The following is a 24,200-nucleotide window of genomic DNA, read 5'->3' as shown; positions in this document are numbered from 1 at the left end:
ACTCCAGGACCTTGAAATTCTTCTTACGAAGCCACTCCTTTGTTGCCCTGGCTGTGTGTTTGGGATCATTGTCATGCTGAAAGACCCAGCCACGTCTCATCTTCAATGCCCTTGCTGTTGGAAGAAGATTTTCACTCAAAATCTCTCGATACATGGCCCCATTCATTCTTTCCTTTACACAGATCAGTCGTCCTGGTCCCTTTGCAGAAAAACAGCCTCAAAGCATGATGTTTCCACCTCCATGCTTCACAGTGGGTATGGTGTTCTTTGAATGCAATTCAGTATTCTTTCTCCTCCAAACACGAGAACCTGTGTTTCTACCAAAAAGTTCTATTTTGGTTTCATCTGACCATAACACATTCTCCCAGTCCTCTTCTTGATCATCCACATGCTCTCTAACGAACCACAGACGGGCCTGGACGTGTACTGGCTTCAGCAGGGGAACACGTCTGGCAGTGCAGGATTTGAGTCCCCAGCGGTGCATTGTGTTACTGATAGTAGCCTTTTTTACTGTGGTCCTAGCTCTCTGTAGGTCATTCACTAGGTCCCCCGTGTGGTTCTGGGATTTTTGCTCACCGTTCTTGTTATCATTTTGACGCCACGGGTGAGATCTTGCATGGAGCCCCAGATCGTTTGAGATTATCAGTGGTCTTGTATGTCTTCCATTTTCTAATAATTGCTCCCACAGTTGATTTCTTTAAGCGTTTTACCTGTTGCAGATTCAGTCTTCCCAGCCTGGTGCAGGTCTACAATTTTGTCTCTGGTGTCCTTCGACAGCTCTTTTGTCTTGTCCATAGTGGAGATTGGAGTGTGACTGACTGAAGTTGTGGACAGGTGTCTTTTATACCGATAATGTGTTAAAACAGGTGCCATTAATACAGGTAACGAGTGGCGCCTCGTTAGACGTCGTTAGAAGAAGTTAGACCTCTTTGACAGCCTGCAATCTTGCTTGTTTGTAAGTGACCAAATACTTATTTTCCACTCTAATTTGGAAATAAATTCTTTAAAAATCAAACAATGTGATTTTGTGTTTTTTTCCCCCCCACATTCTGTCTCTCATGGTTGAGGTTTACCAATGTTGACAATTACAGGCCTTTCTAATCTTTACATATAGGAGAACTTGCACAATTGGTGGTTGACTAAATACTTTTTTGCCCTACTGTATATTAGTTGCTATAACGGCGTCATTGTGAACTGTTTGCGGCAACGCATGAACGGGTCATTACGTGCATGCGTTAATTGCGTCAAATATTTTGACGTGATTTATCAAAAAAAAAAATTACCGCCCATTAATGCGATAAATTTGACAGCCCTACCAAAACATATCGAGTCGCTAAAACCCCAGCAACTGTCTTGCGCTAGCCATTTTGAATTAACGTCTCCGTTCGCCGCGGCCCTCGTTTGTTTACGTCCTCGCGCTAGAGTTTCTTGTCGCTATACCAACGTCACGTCCGCCCATTGCTGATTGGTCCACTCTGCTGTCTGTTTGCTGTGGCTTGCTCCACCCTGGGAATTTGATCCGCGGAACAGTCGCCAGACTCTATCGCTGGAACAGTGGTGAGTCGGGAGTTCCAGGCAATCAGTCTCTCTCCTGCTAAACAGTGCGACCAAACTGTTTTTCTTATTTACCAGTGCAGCTGGCGTTTGGTACTTAACGTTAATGATAATTGACAGATTTGTAGCTTTGTTCAGGCCAGAGAAGCCTCGGTAGCTCTACAATCAAAGGCAAGAATGTGTTCATCATCCTTAAGCTTGGTACACTGTCTGAAGTGTGCTGTGTCAACTTATTGATTGTGTAAGTGAGAGGCTGTTCTCGGCAGCGTGAGCGTCAAAGTGAGAGTGAATTTGAGTGGACTCACTCAATGAATCATTTAATAAAGACAAGCATTTTTTTGTTATTCTTGTTTGAAAATACCTCAGATTATGCAACCATTCATTGCCGTTGAATCAGGTTGCGGGTCTTACCAAAAGCGCTACTCCCCTCCAGTGGCCAGTTTTATTGCTTTAAATTGGATTTTCAGCTTTGTTCTTTGGCGCTAAGAGATGTCTCTTGTGAAAAATAACGTAAAAGACGTATAAATACGTCTTTGGGACTCTGAAACAATTAAAAATAGAATGTATTTATACGTTGTTGGGAGCAAATGAGTTAAAGGTAGGGTTGTTCCGATCATGTTTTTTTGCTCCCGATCCGATCGTTTTAGTTTGAGTATCTGCCGATCCCGATATTTCCCGATCCGATTGCTTTTTTTTGCTCCTAATTCAATTCCAATCCTTCCCGATAATTTTTCCTGATCATGTACATTTTGGCAATGCATTAAGAAAAAAATGAATAAAACTCGGACTAATATATACATTCAACATACAGTACATGAGTACTGTATTTGTTTATTATGACAATAAATCCTCAAGATGGCTTTTACATTTTTAACATTCTTTCTGTGAGAGGGATCCACGGATTGAAAGATTTGTGACTTTGTGTATTGTGACGAAATATTGCCATCTAGTGTATTTGTTGAGCTTTCAGTAAATGATACTGCAGCATGCCCCAACGCATGATGGGAAGTGAAACCATGATGGGAAGTAAAACCATGACTGTGCGTCATGCTACCAATGGATATATCTTCTCTGCTTTGAAAAATAAGGTGTTAAGACAAAGATCTATTGCCACCTTGCTTCCCCACATTGCTTCCTATGATATTTCTAATCACAGGGAGAGGGATTGCAAGGTTATGCCGATTGAAGGAAGGCTTCAAAGGCTGCTAAAATTCACTCAGCTTGTTTTGCGCTGCCTTTTATCTGTCTATATCGGTAAAACGGCGTCATTACAGGTTGTGCGCGACAATGAGTGAGAGGGTCGTGCAGCGCATATATTTATAGAATTAAATATTTTAACGTGACACATTTTTTAATAAAATAATTGCTGCCGTTACTGGGATAATTTTGATAACCCTACCTTAAACCTAAATTAATGACTCTGGATGAGTGTAACATATCATGTCTGTAATGTTAAATACAATTAGAAAACAATTTAATTAAAATATACAGTGCCTTGCAAAAGTATTCGGCCCCCTTGAATCTTGCAACCTTTCGCCACATTTCACGATTCAAACAGAAAGATATGAAATTTAATTTTTTTGTCAGAATCAACAACAAGTGGGACACAATCGTGAAGTGGAACAACATTTATTGGATAATTTAAACTTTTTTTAACAAATAAAAAACTGAAAAGTGGGGCGTGCAATATTATTCGGCCCATTTACTTTCAGTGCAGCAAACTCACTCCAGAAGTTCAGTGAGGATCTCCGAATGATCCATTGTTGTCCTAAATGACCGATGATGATAAATAGAATCCACCTGTGTGTAATCAAGTCTCCGTATAAACGCACCTGCTCTGTGATAGTCTCAGGGTTCTGTTTAAAGTGCAGAGAGCATTATGAAAACCAAGGAACACACCAGGCAGGTCTGAGATACTGTTGTGGAGACGTTTAAAGCCGGATTTGGATACAAAAAGATTTCCCAAGCTTTAAACATCTCAAGGAGCACTGTGCAAGCCATCATATTGAAATGGAAGGAGCATCAGACCACTGCAAATCTACCAAGACCCGGCCGTTCTTCCAAACTTTCTTCTCAAACAAGGAGAAAACTGATCAGAGATGCAGCCAAGAGGCCCATGATCACTCTGGATGAACTGCAGAGATCTACAGCTGAGGTGGGAGAGTTTGTCCATAGGACAACAATCAGTCGTACACTGCACAAATCTGGCCTTTATGGAAGAGTGGCAAGAAGAAAGCCATTTCTCAAAGATATCCATAAAAAGTCTTGTTTAAAGTTTGCCACAAGCCACCTGGGAGACACACCAAACATGTGGAAGAAGGTGCTCTGGTCAGATGAAACCAAAATTGAACTTTTTGGCCACAATGCAAAACGATATGTTTGGCGTAAAAGCAACACAGCTCATCACCCTGAACACACCATCCCCACTGTCAAACATGGTGGTGGCAGCATCATGGTTTGGGCCTGGTTTTCTCCAGCAGGGACAGGGAAGATGGTTAAAATTGACGGGAAGATGGATGCAGCCAAATACAGGAACATTCTGGAAGAAAACCTGTTGGTATCTGCACAAGACCTGAGACTGGGACGGAGATTTATCTTCCAAAAGGACAATGATCCAAAACATAAAGCCAAATCTACAATGGAATGGTTCAAAAATAAACGTATCCAGGTGTTAGAATGGCCAAGTCAAAGTCCAGACCTGAATCCAATGGAGAATCTGTGGAAAGAGCTGAAGACTGCTGTTCACAAACACTCTCCATCCAACCTCACTGAGCTCGAGCTGTTTTGCAAGGAAGAATGGGCAAGAATGTCAGTCTCTCGATGTGCAAAACTGATAGAAACATACCCCAAGCGACTTGCAGCTGTAATTGGAGCAAAAGGTGGCGCTACAAAGTATTAACGCAAGGGGGCCGAATAATATTGCACGCCCCACTTTTCAGTTTTTTATTTGCTAAAAAGGTTTAAATTATCCAATAAATTTTGTTCCACTTCATGAGTGTGTCCCACTTGTTGTTGATTCTTGACAAAAAATTAAAATTGTATATCTTTATGTTTGAAGCCTGAAATGTGGCGAAAGGTTGCAAGGTTCAAGGGGGCCGAATACTTTTGCAAGGCACTATATATTAAAAAAGGGCATGGCCGATATTTTTTTTTTGCCGATTCCGATACTTTGAAAATGACGTGATCGGACCCGATCGATTGGGATCAGGACATCTCTAGTTAAAGGTATATGAGCATAGCTGAACAACACATAGTCAAAGTGGGCAGAAAAGACTTTAGTTTTTCCTTTCATTAAAAAGACAGAATTTACCGACAAGGTTGAACTTACATCTGCCATCATGAACCATTTTGGTAACTGTAAATTTTCGGTAAACTGACAGGCTCTACTCCAGTATCAGAGTTGTCATTACACCTGCTCGCGGCTAACGCACTGCAGGCTGGAGTTTGCTCCGCGTTATACAGCTGTTTTTCCACTTCCACCCCTGATGTCAGACGCAGTTTTTGGCGAGTCTACAAATATTGCTTACGATGTGAGGGTGGGACTTTTCCATCCTCTCATCTTCTGTGGCTGTGCTCCCGAGTCATTGTCATTTTGTCCATAACAGGACACCGCTTCTTTCTTGCAGGCGCCGTTGTCTCCGCCCATGATGATAATCTGATTGACAGATTGAAGGCGGACCTGCAAGAGAACCTGAAGAGTTTATACAGCTTTGTTCCCGAGGGTAACACCGAGCGCTGGCAGCAGCAGCCTCTGGCGGACGTCTACACCGAGCTGGACGTCACCTACGGGGCCGACGTCAGCCCCGACGAGCGACACGAGGTCCTTCAGATGGAGACGCGTGCCACCGCGGCTAAGAAGTCTATCCTGCCGTGCGACATCTTCAAAAGCCATGACGGGAAGCCGCGACCGATACGCACGCTGCTCACCGTCGGCTTCGCGGGAATCGGGAAAACCTTCCTGGTTCAAAAGTTAGTGTGCGACTGGGCCAGTGGGAATAAAAACCAGGACTTGCACTTCATATTTCCCTTCACTTTCCGCGAATTGAACACGGACAAAGGAAACAAATTTACACTAGCCAAGCTCATCCGATGCTACATCTCCGAGAGCAGACACATGAGTGAGGAGACGTTGAACAAGATATTTGCAGACTTAGACGTCCGGAAAGCGGGACTACGAACGCAGCGGGATCAAGATCTTGTTTGTCTTTGACGGACTGGACGAGTGCAACTTCAAAATGGACTTGAAGAATCAGATGAAAGTAGACATGGATGTGAAGAAGGCCTACCCGCTGGAGGTGCTCCTGGGGCACCTCATCAAGAGGAACCTTCTTCCTTGCACCCGGGTTTGGGTCACTACGAGGCCCGCGACGGCCAGCGATATCCCCTCCGACCTCATTGACAGCAAAACAGAGGTGAGAGGATTCAGCGATTCTCGGAGGCTGGAGTACTTCAGGAAAAAGTTCCCAAATGAGGAGCGTGTCATTGAGCACATCCGGAAAACTCGCACCATCTTCATCATGTGCCACCTGCCCATCTTCTGCTGGCTCACTGCCACAGTTCTTCAGGATCATTTGGACAAAGGGCAGGAGGTCGAGCTTCCCACAACGCTGACCGACATGTATTCAGAGTATGCGTTTAACCAACTGAAAAGGTCCGAGAAGAAACAGACGAAAGAGTACATCCATTACGTGAAAGCACTAGCAAAGCTGGCCTTTCACCACACCATGAGAAAGCAACAGATCTTCTACGAGAAGGACCTGGCGGACAGCGGCTTTGATTACTGCCGAGCGGCGAAACACAGTGGAATATTCACTGAGGTTTTTAAGGAGGTCCGTCCGCTTAGACGAAACCAACAGGGCAAGATGTTTCAGTTCGTCCATCTGACCATCCAGGAGTATATGGCCGCACTCCACGTGATGATTTGCCTCTTCCATGACAACAGCAACGTACTGGAGGATTCAAAATGGTCCCTGAAAGATTTTTTGATGCCTCCTAAGCAGAAGACAATCACAGAGGTCCATCAGTCAGCTCTCCAGAAAGCCTCTGAGAGCGAAGGAAATCTGGACCTTTTCCTGCGCTTTCTCTTTGGCCTTTCCTTGTCGTGCAACCAGGAACTAGTGGGGGAACTGCTGAAGGCTCCTCTGGACTGCAGGCAAAGCAAGTCAGAGTCAGTCAAGTTGATCAAGGAAAGAATTAAACGGAACCCTCCTGAGAAGAACATCAATTTGTTCTACTGCCTAAACGAGCTGAAGGACGACTCCTTACTGAAGGAGTTCCAGATGAAAGAACATTCAGACGATATTGACTGGGATTTAATGCCAAATGACATGTGGTCTGCCCTGGCCTTCTTCTTACTGACAAACAACGAAACCATGGAGTCCTTTAAACTGTCTAAATACGACCCATCACCTTTGGGGCTCAATAAGCTGTTGGTGGTGGTCAAGGCTTCTCAAAAATCAGAGTACGTGGTCTAAAGTCTTTAAAAAGTGTGAAAGATCCAAAAGCACAATGGCAAATCCAAAAACAAGTCACAAAACATGATGACTCAACAAAAACAAAAAAACTGCAAATCACAAAATGGGCAAAAAAAAAAATCTAAACACAATTGCATATCACAGAACCCAACAACAAATCTGAAAACAAAACTAAATGAACGCATTCACTCCCAAAGACGTGTTTGTACATTTTTTGGAACACTTTGTGGTTTGCTACCAAAGACCAAAGAAACAATCCTTTCTGTCCTTTCAACTGCTCGTAATTGATCAGACTCTACAGAACGCTACCAAAGGCGTGTAGAAACATGAATTATTCCTGATCTTCAACTGCTTATCACTGAAGAGTGAGTGTAGCCTCCAGCACCACAGGTAAAAACCTAGTAGTTCTAATTGACCCAGACTTGTCATTTAAAGCTCATATTAAACAAACCTGCAGAACAGCCTTTTTTCACCTTCACAACTTAACCAAAATTAGAAATATTCTGTCTAAAAACGATGCAGAAAAGTTAATTCATGCGTGCGTTACATATAGATTGGATTACTGTAACTCCTTACTCGCAGCTTGTCCTAAAAGTTCCCTAAAGGTCTTCAGTTAGTCCAGAACGCAGCAGCAAGACTTTTAACAGGAACTAATAGAAGAGAGCACATCACCCCTGTGGTCCAAGCCCCTCACTGGCTTCCAGTCGAGTTTAGAATTAAATTTAAAATCCTCCTTCTTATATTTAAGACCATTAATGGTTTGGGGCCATCTTATCTCACAGATGCTTTAGTTCCATACCGCCCTAACAGAACATTTCGTTCTCAGAATGCTGGTCTACTAGTAGTTCCCAGTAGAGGTGTGCATCGGCACTGCCCTCACGATTCGACTCGATTATGATTCGGAGGGCCACGATTCGATTCGATTTGATTCAGAGGGTCACGATTCGATTCGACAATGCATCGCGATGCATTAAAGGCTGGGATACATTAAAATTCTAAAGCAAAGCATATTTTTCGTGAATCATGAGGCAACACAAGCAGTCAGACATTAAACAACTTTTTATTGGCTCTTGTGTCACTCCTTGTTGAAGTCAAATGAAAATACTTTCAGATATACAGTGGGGAGAACAAGTATTTGATACACTGCCAATGGGAAAACCCATTGGCAATGTATCAAATACTTGTTCTCCCCACTGTATGTATATAAAAAAAAAAATTACATTTCATATCTTTATGTTTGAAGCCTGAAATGTGGCGAAAGGTTGCAAGATTCAAGGGGGCCGAATACTTTTGCAAGGCACTGTAAGTGACGCAAAAAAACAACAACGCAGCAGCAACAATTTACATATTTGTATGATCATTATAAAAGCATTTTACACAACGAAATAACGCTGGGAAAGTTTAATATAAAAATATAATTTATCATTATGATTCAAGATAGCATACTTGGGTCAGCAGGCCGCATGATTGGCTCGCTCTTACGTCTTCCTCCTTCCTGTGTTCTCCAGTCTTCATAATTGTTACCTGGACAAGCTCAGTTGTCACCTGCTGGCTTCCGTTCTCAGCTCTCCATCCAACCTGAGGAATCTGAACCTGAGCTCCAACGATCTGACGGACAAAGGGGTGGAGATCCTTTCGAAAGGACTGGCAAGCCCACACTGCATCTTAGAATCCCTCGAGTAAGAAGCTGCTCCTGTTCTTAATGTTCTGTGATTCCGGTCGACCAATAAATAGAATCACTCAGGCATGAAAATGTCTCACCTTTCGGCGAAATTCACCGTTTTGAAGTCAAAAAGGGTGCAGTGGCGCCACCAGGGGGTGGCCACCCCACTGGCCACCCCGCTTGCCAGCATATCGTTAGATTGTTGTAGCATCAGTTATGGATTTCATCCCAAATGAATGCATTCATTTTGAATTGTTAAATACTGTATAGGGCTGTCAAATTTATCACATTAACGGGCGGCAATTAATTTTTTTTAATCAATCACGTGAAAATATCGCAATTAATGCATTTGCGGTACAACTCATTCACGCATTGCCGCAAACAGCCTACAATGGCGCCATTTTGCTTATATACAGAGATAAAGGACAGTGTCAAGTGAGTGGAGTAGATACAGGCATTCATTGGGGCCGTGCTTTTAATTGGCAAAAGCTTTGTCATCTATCCTACAGCAACTATAAATATTGTGGGAAGCGACAAGGGGAAGAACGACAGGGGTTGATCTTCTTCTTAACACCCTGTCGTGTACCCAAAGCAGAGAAGATACAGCATTTGCAGCCACCACACATAGTCATGGTTGCACCACTTCCCATCATGCACTTGGGCAGAACAGTTAAGTCACTGCAGTATCATTTACTGAAAGCTCAACAAATACACTACATGGCAATATTTAGTCACAATATACAAACTCACGTTTATCCTTTAAGGATTACAAGTCTTTCAATCCGTGAATCCCTTTCACAGAAAGAATGTGAATAATGTGAATGCCATCTTGTGGATTTATTGTTATAATAAACAAATACAGTACTTATGTACAGTATGTTGAATGTTTATGTCCGTCTTGTGTCTTATCTTTCCATTCGAAAAATAATATACAGAAAAATATGGCATATTTTAGAGATGGTTTGAATTGCAATTAATTATGATTAATTAATTTCTATGCTGTGATTAACGCATTATTGGCAAGATGAACCTTTCACTCAATGTGGTCGTACGAGACGAACGTCCTTGTTGACGACATCCAAAATAAATGAAGGCCATCACAGCCTTGACATGAGCGTTCCTGTTGGTGACATCATCACTAGAAAATACAATCCATTTGTCACTGAGTTTTGTAATTTGCTATCTTTTTTTGTCATATTGAAATAAAATTAGGGCTGTCAAACGATTAAAAATTTTAATCGAGTTAATCACAGCTTAAAAAAATAATTAATCGTAATTAATCGCAATTCAAACCATCTCTAAAATATGCCATATTTTTCTGTAAATTATTGTTGGAATGGAAAGATAAGACACAAGACGGATATATACATTCAACATACGGTACATAAGTACTGTATTTGTAGATTATAACAATAAATCCACAAGATGGCATTCACATTATTAACATTTATGTGTATTTTGCATAGCTATCTGATTGGGAATGCCAGTTCTCTTTGCATTGAGCGCTTTTCTTTTTGTGAACATTATTTTTTTGAGAGACAGGAAGATTTATTTTGTTGTGCTTTCACTAAATGATAATGTAGCAACTTAACTGTTCGGCCCAAATGCATGATGGGGATTTGGGCAACCATGACTGTCAGTGGTGGCTGAAAATGGTATACAGTATGTTCTGCGTTGGGTTCAATTAGGCGTGTTAAGAAAAGATTGTCTCCTCTGAGAGATGGGAATAACATTTTTGTTGTGCTCTCACTAAATGATACTGTAGCGACTTAACTGTTTTGTCCAAATGCATGATGGGAAGTTGGGCAATCATGGCTGTCAGTGGTGGCTGCAAATGGTACGCAGTATGTTCTGTGTTATGTTTAATTAGGCATGTTAAGAAAAAGAACATCTCCTGCTCTGACCAAATGCATTATGGGAAGCTGAGCAACCATGACTGTCAGTAGTGGCTGCAAATGGTATCAGATATGCGTTGTGTTCAATTAAGGTGTTAAGGAAAACATTGTCTCTTGCTCTCCCAAATGCGTGATGGGAAATTAGGCAACCGTGACTGTTAAAGCTTAAGCCAATAAAATACGTGGTCCAAAAGTCTTTTTGCTCTCATTGTGCTAAAACGATGTCATTGTAAACTGTTTGAGGCAACGCATGAACGGATCATTCCGTGCGTGCGTTAACTGCGTCAAATATTTTAAAGTGATTAATAAAAAAAAAAAAAATTAGCGCCCGTTAACGTGGTAAATTTAACAGCCCTAAATAAAATGTATAATTATGATTGAAGACAGCATACGTAAACCAGAAGGCATTTTATTTTGCTCGCTTTCACGTCTTCCTCCTGCCTGTGTTCTCCAGGCTACGGACTTGTAACCTTGAAAAAGACAGCTGTCGCCCGCTGGCTGCCGTTCTCAGCTCTCCATCTAACCTGAGGCATCTGGACATGAGCGTGAATGAACTGTCGGACAAAGGGGTGGAGATCCTCTCGAAAGGACTGGCCAGCCCAAACTGCATCTTAGAGTCCCTCACGTAAGGAGCTCCTCCTGTTGGTAATCTTCTGTGGTTCCGGTCGACCAATCAATAGAATCTCTGCTATTATTAGCAAAAAAGAACGATTCACTCAATGTGGTCGAACGAAACAAACATCCTTGTTGACGACATCCAAAACTAATAAAGAATATCACAGCCAGCACATGAGCGTTCCTGTTGGTGACATCACTAGAAAATACAACGCATCATATTGATAAAACGAGTAGTTTTGTCACTGGGTTTTGTAATTTGCCCTTTTCTTAATTTGCCAGCTTGAAATAAAATCCATTTTTATTATTCAAGGCAGCATACTATAATCAGCAGGCGTTATGTTTGGCTTGCTCTCACGTCTCCTTCCTGCTTGTGTTCTCCAGTCTGAGGTGTTGTCGCCTTGACAAAGGATGCTGTCACCCGCTGGCTTCTGTTCTCAGCTCTCCGTCCAACCTGAGACATCTGGTCCTGAGCGACAACAATCTGTCGGACGAAGGGGTGGAGATCCTCTCGAAAGGACTGGCCAGTCCACACTGCACCTTAGAAGACCTCATGTAAGGAGCTCCTCCTTTCCATTTGCATTCATGCATTCATCAAATCAATAAATGGATGTGCCATAATTTTCTCCAGTTAAATGTGGAAGTGATCATTTTTGGGCCAAAACAGGAAAGGTCAAAGATAAGCAGGCACCTTAGCACAATGTCACTTACAGCTACAAATCAAGTCAGAAACCTTGCCTTAATTATTGACTCAGACCTAAAATTTGATAGCCATCTAGAGTCCGTCAATAAATCTGCTTATTACCTCCTAAAAAATAAAGCCAGAATTAAGAGGCTCAACAAGACATGGAAAAACTTATGCATGCATTCATTTTCAGCAGATTGGACTATTGCAACGGTATATTTACAGGTCTTGATATAAAAATCAGTCAGGAAGCAGCAGCTAGTACAGAATGCTGCAGCCAGAGTCCTAATGTGATGTAAAGCACTTTGAATTGCCTTGTGTTGAATTGTGCTATATAAATAAGTTTGCCTTGCCTTCATAATCTTCTGTGGTTACGGTCGACCAATAAATAGAATCACTCCTGTTATGAGCAAAATGAGCCACTCACTCAACGTGTTCGTACGAGACGAATGTCCTAGTTGACGACATCCAAAACAAATGAAAACTGCGACACAGCTAGCACATGAGCGTTCCTGGTTGTGACTTCATCACTAGAAAAATAATGCTTAAAGGGTATGAAAACGCAAAGGGGGTGTGAGACATCAATAGAACCGTTATGTGCTAAGATAACAAATATTGATAAAGTTAACAAAAAAATCAATCACATTAATGAGCAATTATCGAAAATAGATCGAAAATGACGAACATTTCCGAAAGTGTTCCGGAAACAGCCGAATGTGGCGGAGATGTCATAACAAGGAAACAAAAGGTCGAGGCGGCTGCCATCGTTGTTTATCGACGAGAGAGTTGCGTTCGTGTTTTATCAAAAAAACGCTAAAATGGTTCAAACCTGTCATGCTATGTGGTTTACAAATAGCCATTTGTCGCAATGTAGTACCCATGAGTTCCCGAACGCGAGCAAAAGAGCTGGACTACGCAGACAATGAGTAAAGTTTGTCAGTGCTAAGAGGGCTAATTTTGCAGTTTTACAGGGAAACGGGAACCTGACGAGCCAGAAGATGTGCCTACAACCTCAAAGAAAACAAAATTTATGCTACTTCCCAATCACTAAAGACCCACGAACTGCGAAGGAGAAAATTCGTGACCCGTATGTGAATAAATCGAGTGATTCGAGCATGTCTGTGGAACAGAAATATCAGCTTGTAGAGATTGCAAATCACGGCGACTTAAACGTACATTTGAGACAACAACTCTACCGAAGTTCTGGATTGAAGTCATTTCGGAATATCCCGACATCGCTTGGAGCACGCTGAAAACTGCTACAATTTCCAACATCGCTAGCTTGATGCTAGCTTCTCTCACTCTCCCATATCGTCTCAACGAAACAAACTCAGCCCTCCCACTGATTCAGCGGGCGAGTTGTATTTTTTCCCTGCACTTAACACGACGGGGCTAAAAACAAATGCTATTTTATATTTGCTGTATTTTTCTGCCGCACATTGCCGGTGTTCTGACAAAGTTGGCATGCGCGTAACGTTAAAAAGGACCGCGAATGCAGCGATTCCTAAGTACACACTACAAACTTTCTTTAAAGAAAGGAATATTAACTTACGTTTGCCATGTTTGGCGCACACAACTGCACGTAGCCCTCTCACTTAACGACTTCGCCGTGTCGTTAAGCGTAAATTTACGCCATTTCCGTGTTGCACATGTATGTTTGTGATGTAAATAGTTTTTTAGCACCAATGGATAACATTGAGAGTCCAACTGAATTTAAAAGAGGGACACCGGTCCGTGAAAAAAAGACCCAAATCACACCGGGGACCCCTGCTCTAATCCCATTCATATTTGTGTCGGATGGCAGAGCGAAACCGATGATAGCATATTAAATGATAATTATTCTATACATTACTTTATTCTGCGGTCACGGTGTATCAGCTTCACAAAAAGAAATGCAAAACATACCATTTGGTGTTTCCCACACGAACTGTTGTCGGGGTTTCATCAGTGTGGCTGCTCCCCTCAATGATCCTTTCATTAGGCTGTATTGGCTTTCGTTTGGGCTCAAACTGATAACCCAAAACACCAAAGAAAGGTTCATAACTCTCCTCGTCACCATTAGAAGAATGTTCGTTACGTCGGATTCGTCGCTGCAACTAGAAACGTAATTGTCCGCCATCATCGCCGCCATTCAGTACTAAAGCACTGAGCCGGTTGTTTCCTTGATTTGATGTCACGCCCACAATCTGCCAGATTTCTGGGATCTCGGGGGCGGGTCTTTTTAGCTTGAAATTGACCCAAATTTCTCTCATTTTCTTGGTGTTGCGATGTGTGTAATTACACGAAGTGACATGATATGAATCCAAGAGGCATTCGTTTATGGATAAATGATGGAATATTAGCATTTCCCCAGGTGTTGACATACACTTTAAAGGGTATTATAATACTAAGGAGCTGTAAGATATCAATAGAACCGTTATGTGGCAAGATAACAAATATTAATAAAGTTAACAAAAAAATAAATCACATTCATGGCCAATTATCGAAATTAGATCGAAAATTACGAACATTTCCGAAAGTATTCCGGAAACAGCCGAATGGGGCGGAGACGTCATAACAAGGAAACAAAAGGTCGAGGCATGTGCCATCATTGTTTATCAACGAGAGAGTTGCGTTCGTGTTTTAGCAAAAAATCGCTAAAGTGGTTCAAACCTGTCATGCTATGTGGTGTACAAATAGCCATTTGTCGCAGTGTAGTACCCATGATTTTCCGGACGCGAGAAAAAGAGCTGGACTACACCAGGGGCGGACTGGTAATCTGTAGGTTCTGGAGGATCACAGAACAACCAGTGCCCTGGACGGCCGGAGGCCGCCATTCATTATACATCACTGTTTTTATCCCCCCTTTGCCTCTGATTATCTACAGTTCGCATCCAATCCGACAGGTGGCAGCAATGCGTCTGGCTGTTCATCGCCAGTTTGATAGAAGAACGAAGAAAGCACAGAGTAGCCTTCATTGGTTCTTTGTGGAAGCAAAATAGCAAGGAGCGTTAATGCATAATATGGATGGTGGTGGCAAAAAAAGAAAAGAGAAGGGTGGCGCGGAGAAGGTTAGGGAGAAAAAAATTAAAGAAACTGGAGAGCGAAGCATTAAATAACAAAAGTTGACAAATATTTTCGCAAGCAGCAGTCTGGCTGCAACGGCCACGTCGGGTAACAGCAGCCCAGCCCCCGGCGACGGTGAGAGGGGGAGCGGCAGCCGCTCTGACGAGCAGCCAGTGCAGGAAGAGAGAAAAGAAGAGGGAGGGGGTAATGATAATCAGGTGGAAGTTCCCCAGACAAGCGCAGGGCAAGTAAAAAGGGATGAAGAGGGTCACTTGCTTGGCATACTGGCAATTGTTATCCACCAGGTAGCTACATTTTACATGGAATAAATGACAATTAAAGGGTTAGTGCCAGCTAGTCCATGTCCCTGTTTGCAATCGTGTCAAGTTACAGTATGCTAGTCCAACTATCACTCTTCTTAGAAAAAAATATTTTAGCGGTAAAACAACGTACGCACACGCAGCTGCAATATTAATTCAGAAGAAGTATAACAAAATATAAATAAAATGAATGGTTTTACTTTAAAGTTTAGGTAGTTAAATTGATATGATATATATTTTTATTCATATATATATCGTTTTGTTTTCTGGTTAATACTTTCCAATGAAGGTTATGTATACAGGATCTGTCTTGAAATGTTTATTGTATTTTCATTGAAATTTATTATTTGTATGGCAAGATTAATTATGGCAGGGGTCTCCAAACCGGTCCTCATGGGCCGCTGTGGGGCCTGGTTTTTGTTTCAACCGATCGAGTACCGACAGTTTAACCAATGATGTTTCTGCTAAAACAAGCAGCACCTGACTGCAATCAACTGATTACACTTGTAAGACACCAGATTGGTGTCGGACCCCCCTATGGGGTCTGTGTTTCCCTTCGTATAGCAATTCTTGTGGGCTGGGCTGAGTCAAAGTCCAGGGCTGCTTTTTAGTCCCAGTCCGCCCCTGGACTATGCAGATAATGAGTAAAGTTCGTCCGTGCTAAGAGGGCTAATTTTGCAGACCCGGCCTCCGGCACGGTTTTGTGTGGTGCGCATTTTACACCTGAAAGCTATTCGAACTATGGGCAAATGAAATCAGGTTTTGCTAAGAAATTGCTGCTGAAAGCAGATGCGGTGCCTACCATACACGCGCAGCAACCTAAATGTCCCAAGATATCAAGAAAGAGGACGATGACTGGCTCTGATGAGACCACCCCACTACCCCAGGCTAGGCAAAGGAGGGAAATGGCCAGAGTGAGTACTCTTTTAATAAAATACATATTACGCATTGGATATAGGACTGGACACATGTATAAATTATCGCTCGTAAAATATATAGAACAAATCCTCTAATCCCATTCATATTTGTGTCTGTTGGCAGAGTGAAAATTCATAATGTCAGATAAACCGGGCAGGCAGGTGGTGTGTGGCCACAAATGCAGGGAAAGGGAGGCGAGGTCAGGCTAAGTAATAAACTTACTTTCCATGGAGGACGAGGAACTGAGGAAAAATGCTGACATGAACGTGGAGATTGACATTGACATAGACTCTGACATTGACAATGACGCAACAAGGAGTGAAAAGAAACTGGGTGCTTATATACACACATGCAGACAAGGTAACGAGACAACGAGGAACAGCTGGGTAATACAGGAGGACTCACTAGGAGCAGGCACAACAGGTGAATTGAATGGGAAATCGGAGGGACAAGTCACACTAGGAAAAACCCAACACAACCCCCCCCCCCCCAAACGGACGGATCACAGACGTCCCCAAGAAAAACAAAGTCCCAAACATGGCGGGCAGAAAGGGGCCCGGAGGAGGGAGCAACATCAGCCCATCAAAGCTAGTCAGGCGGGCGTCCTGGGCGCCAGACATGGGCCGACCGCACGGGTTGATCGGGAGGGCGCCCGGGGCGCCAGACGTTGGGCGACCGCACAGGCCGATCAGGCGGGCTTCCCAGACGAAGTAGTGCTCGGTCGTCCATGCCGCCAAGCCATGGCAGGAAGCCGGGAGTAGCATTGTTGGGGAGAGGGTCAGGAACTTCGGAATCTGCTGGTGGGACAGCAGCGGAGTCGTCGGCATCAGCTGGCGGGACAGCAGCGGAGTTGTCGGCGTCTGCTGGCGTGACAGCAGCCTGGTCGCAGGAGTCTGCTGGCGCGACAGCAGCGTGGTCGTACAGGACTGGGGGGAGTCGGCGCGGGCACTTGACTGCGGGAAGCCGGCGCGGGCACTTGACTGCGGGAAGCTGGCACGGGCACTTGACTGCGGGGAGCCGGCGCGGGCATTTGACTGCGGGGAGCCGGCGCAGTAGCCTCGGGAAGCGGAGACGTGTCCACGACGTCGGCGTGGACGAGCACGCCGAGGCTTTTGGACAGTGTTCATGGACAGACTGGGTGGCATGGAATGAGGGAAGCCTGGAAAAAAAAAACGAGAGGGTGAAAAAAAAAGGCATGAAATCAAAATCTGGGTCGGGATCGGTGTCGGAAAGAAGGTTAATTAATTCAGGGCTTTCTTCACAATCAGAGAAATCTGAATCCAAAAACAGGTGAGGAGCAGGGCTGGTGGGTCGGAGGTTTCCCGCTGGGTCCATATTAGGTTGCGTCATTCTGTCAGGTAAACCGAGCAGGCAGGTGGTGTGTGGACCCAAATGCAGGGAAAGGGAGGCGAGGCAGATAGATGGTGCAAAAATGATTTAACTCAAGCCAGCAAAAACAACGTACAAAACAAAGGCTGTGGTGATCCAAAAACTTAACACACAAAAGTCAGGCTAACTAATAAACTTAGTTTCCTAGCAGGAAGAGGAACTGGGGAAAAATGATGACATGAACGTGGAGATTGACATTGACATAGACTCTGACATTGACAATGACGCAACAAGGAGTGAAAAGAAACTGGGTGCTTATATACACACATACAGACAAGGGGTAACGAGACAACGAGGAACAGCTGGGTAATACAGGAGGACTCACTAGGAGCAGGCAAAACAGGTGAAATCAATGGGTAATCACAGGGACGAGTCACACTAGGAAAAACCCAACACAAAACCTAACATATGATAGCACAATAAATGATAATCATTCTATACATTACTTTGCGGTCACAGTGTATCAGCTTCACAAAAAGAAATGCAAAACAAACCATTCGTTGTTTCCCACACGATCTGTTGCCGGTGTTTCATCAGTGTGATTGCTCCCTTCAGTGATCGTTTCATTAGGCTGCATTGGCTTTCATTTGGGCTCAAATTGATTAATTGAATAAAGGTTCATAACTCCACCATTAGAAGAATGTTCGTTACGTCGGGCTCGTCGCTGCAACTAGAAACAAAATTGTCCGCCATCATCGCTGCCATTCAGTACTAAGCACTGAGCCGGTTGTTTCCTTGTTGTGACGTCACGCACACAATATGCTAGATTTCCGGGATCTCGGGGGCGGGTCCTCTTAGCTTGACAATTGATCCAAATTTCTATCATTTTCTTTGTGTTGCGATGTGTGTAATTGCACGAAGTGGCATGATAGGAATTCAAAAGGCATGCGTTTATGGATAAATGATGGAATATTAGCATTTCCCCAGGTGTTGTAATACCCTTTAATATCGATAAAACGAACAGTTTTCAAATTTGTCATTGAGTTTTGCGCTTCTATTTTTTTGTGTCGGTTTGTTTTGCATCTTGAAATAAAATTTATGATTATTATTCAAAGCACCATAGTAAAGTCAGCAGGCGTTATGTTTGGCTAACGTCTTCCTCCTGCCTGTGTTCTCCAGTCTAAGGGATTGTGGCCTGGACAAAGGCAGCTGTCTCCCGCTGGCTTCCGTTCTCAGCTCTCCATCCAACCTGAGGCATCTGGACCTGAGCAACAACAATCTGACAGATGAGGTGTTGGAGATCCTTTCGAAAGGACTGGCCAGTCCACACTGCAGCTTACAAGTCCTCCGGTATGGAGCTCTTCCTCTTCATTATCTTCTGTGGTTCTGGTCGACCAATAAATAGAATCACTGCTGTTATTTGCAAAAGGACCCATTCACTCAATGTGGTCGTATGAGACAAACGTCCATGTTGACGATATCAATAACAAATGAAGACCATCACAGCTAGCACATGAGTGTTCTGTTTGTGACATCATCACACGGAAATACAATGCATCATATCAATGAAACGATTAGTTTTCAGATTTGTCATTGGGTTTTGTGATTTGCTGTTTTTCTATTCATCTTTAAAAATAATTAGGGCCCGTGTACCAACAGGCGCGAAGGCCCTATTGTAATGTAAAGGATTATTATTATTATTGTTAGGGCCCGAGCACCAACCGGTTCTCAATATACGATTAGAGGGTGAAGGAATTTAGTCCTCCCAGCCCAAACCGCACGGGGAGGCCGGCAACAGAACGGAAATGTGCTCCGCCGCTCGACGCCCCCGAGTGCCAGGCCAGGAGGAAGCCAAACTCCGCGCGTTCCTGTGTTAACCCTTTGCACACTGACTCCATGTTTCAAAAGCTTGAAGAACACTCGCCGAAAACAGGTTGACAATTTATTCGTCGACAATGGTCAAAAACAAGGCAAAAACAGACGACGGAGGGACAATTCTGGATCCAAAACAAGGCTACATGTTTCCGAGCAGAAGAAATCTGTCTTATCTCAGTGTCCAGTCTTTTTGAAGTCTTTGCTGACGCGGGTCTTGTCGAAGGCGTTTCTGGGCGTTGCTTTTGGGCCACCCCCGCTGTGGCCGGTTTTGGGCGGCTTAGGTTCGTGCGCGGATTGGGACGCCCGCTATCAACTTTGCTGTCCAGGCTGGTTGTACTTGTTTTAGGACAAAGCGCTTTGTCTTTGGAGTTTGCTGGGAGAGCAGATTACCCGAGTTGGTGCGTCACTCTTGTGATAAGACGGCATTGTGTATCTCTTCTATTTCTTCTCATTAAACTATGGTGTGCTATTTATTTTTATATTAGTAGTGTAGTCCTACCGTAAATATGAAAATGATACTATTTCCTGATTAATTATATTACGTGTGTTAGCCTAATGCAAACAGTTAGACGGTGCCTACGAAAACCTGTACCATATGTATGTGTTAGACTATATATGTGTTAGACTAATGCAAACAGTTATATGGTGTGTGCGATGACGATATCGTTTCCCCTTCAAGGGGGACGATCTGCCACCACCCCGACCTGCGTGCCGTCACAGTCTGCTAGACGTCCGAGTTGCGCCTTACTTCCAGTGCCCGTTCAGTCCTGCTTGCAGGGCTGGTTATTATTATTATTCCTTATTCATGGCAAATGAAAATGGTCCATTTGGAGGTCTTAACATGCTCAAAAACTCACCCAAAAAATCGCCAAAATTTGCACATATATGCGGCTTCGCGTAAATTTCGATAATTTTGCAACTTTACAAAAAAATGTCACAAAATGGCTCAGAATCTAGAATCTTTAAAAAAGGCCTCTCCTTTTAGGTTTTTTTCAACGCAGAGCGGGGAAATTTGGGGAGTCGATACGTTGTGCAAAACTGCTTCATTAAGTCTCTTGCACCAATATTCCAAACCCAACAGGAAATCGGATATTTTGGATTGAATGTTGAAAAACATGCCATTTTAGTCGACAACCAGCGTTCACATTTGAGACTATTGTGCCGAGGCAGTTAGTTGGATCCTCCTCAAAATTGGTGAGACTCTTCATGAGACATATGAGATGTTATCAAATTGGTGAGTTTTCATGAACGGGCCTGACCTGTGCGGGGTAGCAAAGTCTGGCGTTTTTTTTTGTTTAGGGTTAGGATGAAAATGGCCAATTTAAAGGCCTGAATATGCTCGAAAACTCACCGAAATTTGCACATACATATGGAAAGCGATGAAATTTGTGGAATCAATATGTTGTGCGAGGGCCCATTCAGTCCTGCTTGCAGGGCTAGTTTATAATTATAATTCATGACAGCATACGAAACTCAGCAAGCGTTATGTTTTGCTTGCCCTCACGTCTTCCTCCTGCTTCTGTTTCCTAGTCTTAGGTCTTGTCACCTGGAAAAAGGCAGCTGTCACCTGCTTGCTTCCGTTCTCAACTCTCCATCCAACCTGAGGCATCTGGACCTGAGCTTCAACGATCTGTCAGATGAAGGGGTGGAGATCCTCTCTAAAGGACTGGCCAGTCCACACTGCATCTTACAAGTCCTTGTGTAAGGAGCTCGTCCTGTTGGTAATCTTCCAGGTTCCCTTCCTGACTTCAGGCAGTTATCTCATTTGTTGCAGGCTGTACGACTGCAGAATCACGAAGGGAGGATGCGTTTCATTGGCCGAGGCTCTCAAGTTCAACCCCTTCCATCTTCAAAAGCTCTTCCTGTATGGGAATCCAATGGGAGAAGAAGGAAAGAGGGTCTTATTGGACGTCCAAAAGGATCCCAGCTATAGCCTGACAACTCTCTGGTAGGATCTAAACAGTGTTGTTTGTCAGAATATTTATTCGCATTCAATTCCGATACTTTTGTGTTTTTCTTCAGCTTTGAATTTTACAGATTTTTTCACATTTGATCCCCGTCGTCAAGAAGAGCGAGTTTTTCCAAATGTTTATTTTTAGAAGATGTTGAGCCCATTTGGTCTCCTTCAGATTTTGTTTGCTCCCATGTACTGTCCGACGACCGTAAGACCACCGTGTGTCTGGATTTTTTTTTTTTTTTTTTTTTTTACACTTAACAAGTATTCCTAATAGTTTCTTAGTACTTCAGTATTCTTCTCACCAAGTACATTTCTTTACTTGAGTGAATAATTTTAGATGACCACTTTTACTGAAGCAATATTATTTGGAAGTAACACGACTCTTACATGAGTACAATTTTTGGCCCACTACTTTTGGTAAAGTAACAAATGACTGTTGTAGGCCAAATGAGCAGAGTAAGGGGCCGTTTACATGGTGACTCTCCGAGAACAAGAAAAATTTCAATTTAGCATTCAAATGGTTCCGTCTCAATGTCGCAGTTCCGCTTGAAAACAATGTAGTATTCATGCCAGGCCCTAGGGCGCAGTGCAGATTTGCATGGCGACAGTCAATGATGCACTTTGACCCTAACAACCTCCTTAGCCTCGAAGACGACAGACCCGCCCACTCTAAGAAATGGCATTTTTCTTTTGCTCCAAAAGGCACAAAAATGGAAACACTTAATATATTCAAATAAAAGATATTACAAAAACAGTAAATTAAAGCAGACGTTCCGCCATATTTGCTGTTTTTAATGTTCAGTAGCACTGCTGCGCACGCCCAATGTGACGTGTACATGTGCTGACGTTATCGACGCGGAAGCCGTTGGAATTCGCCCCCCGGCCAAACCGCACGGAAAACTGCAACAGCCGAACGAAGTGGTGCTCCGCTGCTTATCGCTTCCGGGCGCCAACCAGCAGAGTGGATATTCCGCGCGTTCACCTCTTATTTTAACCCTTTGTACTGACTCCATGTTCCAAAAGTTTGAAGAAGACTCACCGAAAGCAGGTTGCCAAATTATTCGTCGACAATGGTCAAAAAACAAGGCAAAAACAGACGATGGAGGAACAATGCTAAATTCAAAATAAGGCTACATAGAAAATATTTCCGAGCAAAAAAGTCTGTCTTATCTGTGTCCAGTGTTTTTTTTAAGTTCGGGGTGGAGTAGGCCGGGCCGAAGGTGTGTCCGGGCGTTGCTTTTGGGACCTTCCCTCTGTGGCCGGTTTTGGCTGGTTTAGGTTCATGGTTGCCACAGCGACCGACGCTGGTTTTGACGTCTCAAGCGCCCGCTATCAACTTTTTTATCCGGGCTGGCGCTACTTGTTTTAGGACAAAGCGCGCTGGTCTTTGTCCTTGTTTGTTGTCGGGAGAACTGATTGCCAGAGGTCGTGCGTCAATCTTGCTCGCGCCTCACACTTTGGGCTTCAGTGATAAGATGGCATTGTGTATCTACTCTGCTTCTTTAAACTTTGGTGTGCTATTAATTTTATATTAGATGTGTTAGAGTAGTGCAGTCCTACAGTAAGTATGAGAAATGATACCATTCCCTGATTAATTATATTACATGTGTTCGAGTAATGCAAACAGTTAGACGGTGCCTTCGAGAAATGGTACCATTTTTTCATTTCCCCCTCATGAGGTCCGATAAGGTGATTCACTTTACTGTGTCAAGGGCATGGAGTGAAGACTGCCTAAACTATAGTGAGATGAATGTGTTAGACTAATGCAAACAATTATATGGTGTGTGCGAGAACGGTACCTATTCCCTTCAATATGCATGCGAAGCAAGCCCCCCTCAAGCCCCCGCAATCAAATCCTTCCACTTTGGAGACAGCATTCAAAGGTTTTCTTCTTCGCCTACCGTCTTCGCCGATGCTACAGTATATGAAGGCGAGGCCCATAGACTTCATAACCTATCTATTGACCTGACACTTTGTCATTCTTTGCGTCACGCCTAACCATAGGGGGCCGAGATTAAATTAGTTATAGTGTGACGGCCCTGGCCGTTTAACTGTTGTTTCATTTTGAGAAGCCTCCAGTCAGCTGATCGTCACCTCCGCCGGCTGGCTGCCTGCCCTCCTACTGTGACGTAAGCTGATCGACGCCAGACGGACAAACGAGGTCGCTGCCGCTGATTGGCCATGACGAAAAGGCGCCAAGCTTCATAAACCTGCCGCTGTCAACGCTCTGGGAAGTCACATTTGACAGCATTCGTGCCGCGGTCCTCCTCGCCAGCTGTTTGCTCGCCATTCACTCTCGTGTGCATTTGATCTCTAGTTTGATGCACTCCCGCTTTTTCAGTGAGGTCTTTTGTGTTTATTCGTTATTGGATCGTTTGTGTTAGCCACTTTAAATAAGAGCACTGAAGCAGTAGGGGTAAGCCGCCATTTCTGTTCAACCCGTTTTCTCCTGTTTTGTTTAGAGTAGGAAGCTAGGGTAGTGGCTGTCTTTTTGTTCTTTCCTTTTTACGATCAGGGTTTAGTTAGCGGGTGGACTTCAAGTGTAGTTCCTTTTGTTTGTTGTTTTGGCCTGGGCTTACCTTGAAGCCGCGCTTCTTTTGCATTTTGTATATATTCATTGTGAGTTTGATTATTGTGAATAAATTGTGTCCACTTGTAAACTTGTGTGGCTTGTTTTATGTTAAGCCCTTTGCGAGCCGTCCTTGGGACGTAACATATAGTCATCTGAAGACGGCACACATTCATGTCGGATTTAAGCTTGGATTTTTGAAGAACTACGAAAGCTGCACCACATACAAACAGGAAGGATTGCCTCAGGAGTGATTTGTTCGAGGTTTCAAGGTAAATATTATATTTTTTGTACCATGCAT

The 24,200-nt window shown here is 43.5% G+C and overlaps 1 protein-coding gene across 1 annotated transcript in view; it reads left to right on the top strand.

The window, feature by feature from the left end:
- Positions 1 to 23,948, top strand: part of LOC130913920 (NACHT, LRR and PYD domains-containing protein 3-like) — a 32,606-nt gene extending 8,658 nt beyond the window's left edge. Inside the window, 9 exon segments of the mRNA XM_057832892.1 lie at positions 5,181 to 5,709; positions 5,711 to 7,015; positions 8,537 to 8,707; positions 11,041 to 11,211; positions 11,586 to 11,756; positions 18,678 to 18,848; positions 20,904 to 21,074; positions 21,148 to 21,321; positions 21,396 to 23,948. Coding sequence (XP_057688875.1) covers positions 5,181 to 5,709; positions 5,711 to 7,015; positions 8,537 to 8,707; positions 11,041 to 11,211; positions 11,586 to 11,756; positions 18,678 to 18,848; positions 20,904 to 21,074; positions 21,148 to 21,321; positions 21,396 to 21,426 — 2,894 coding nt within the window. The 3' untranslated portion in view covers positions 21,427 to 23,948.
- Positions 23,949 to 24,200: the final 252 nt, after the last annotated feature.

Source organism: Corythoichthys intestinalis, chromosome 1 (assembly GCF_030265065.1).
Source record: "Corythoichthys intestinalis isolate RoL2023-P3 chromosome 1, ASM3026506v1, whole genome shotgun sequence".
Taxonomy (NCBI): domain Eukaryota; kingdom Metazoa; phylum Chordata; class Actinopteri; order Syngnathiformes; family Syngnathidae; genus Corythoichthys; species Corythoichthys intestinalis.
The sequence above is the reverse complement of the archived record's forward strand: the minus strand, read 5'-3'. Positions and strand labels throughout refer to the sequence as shown.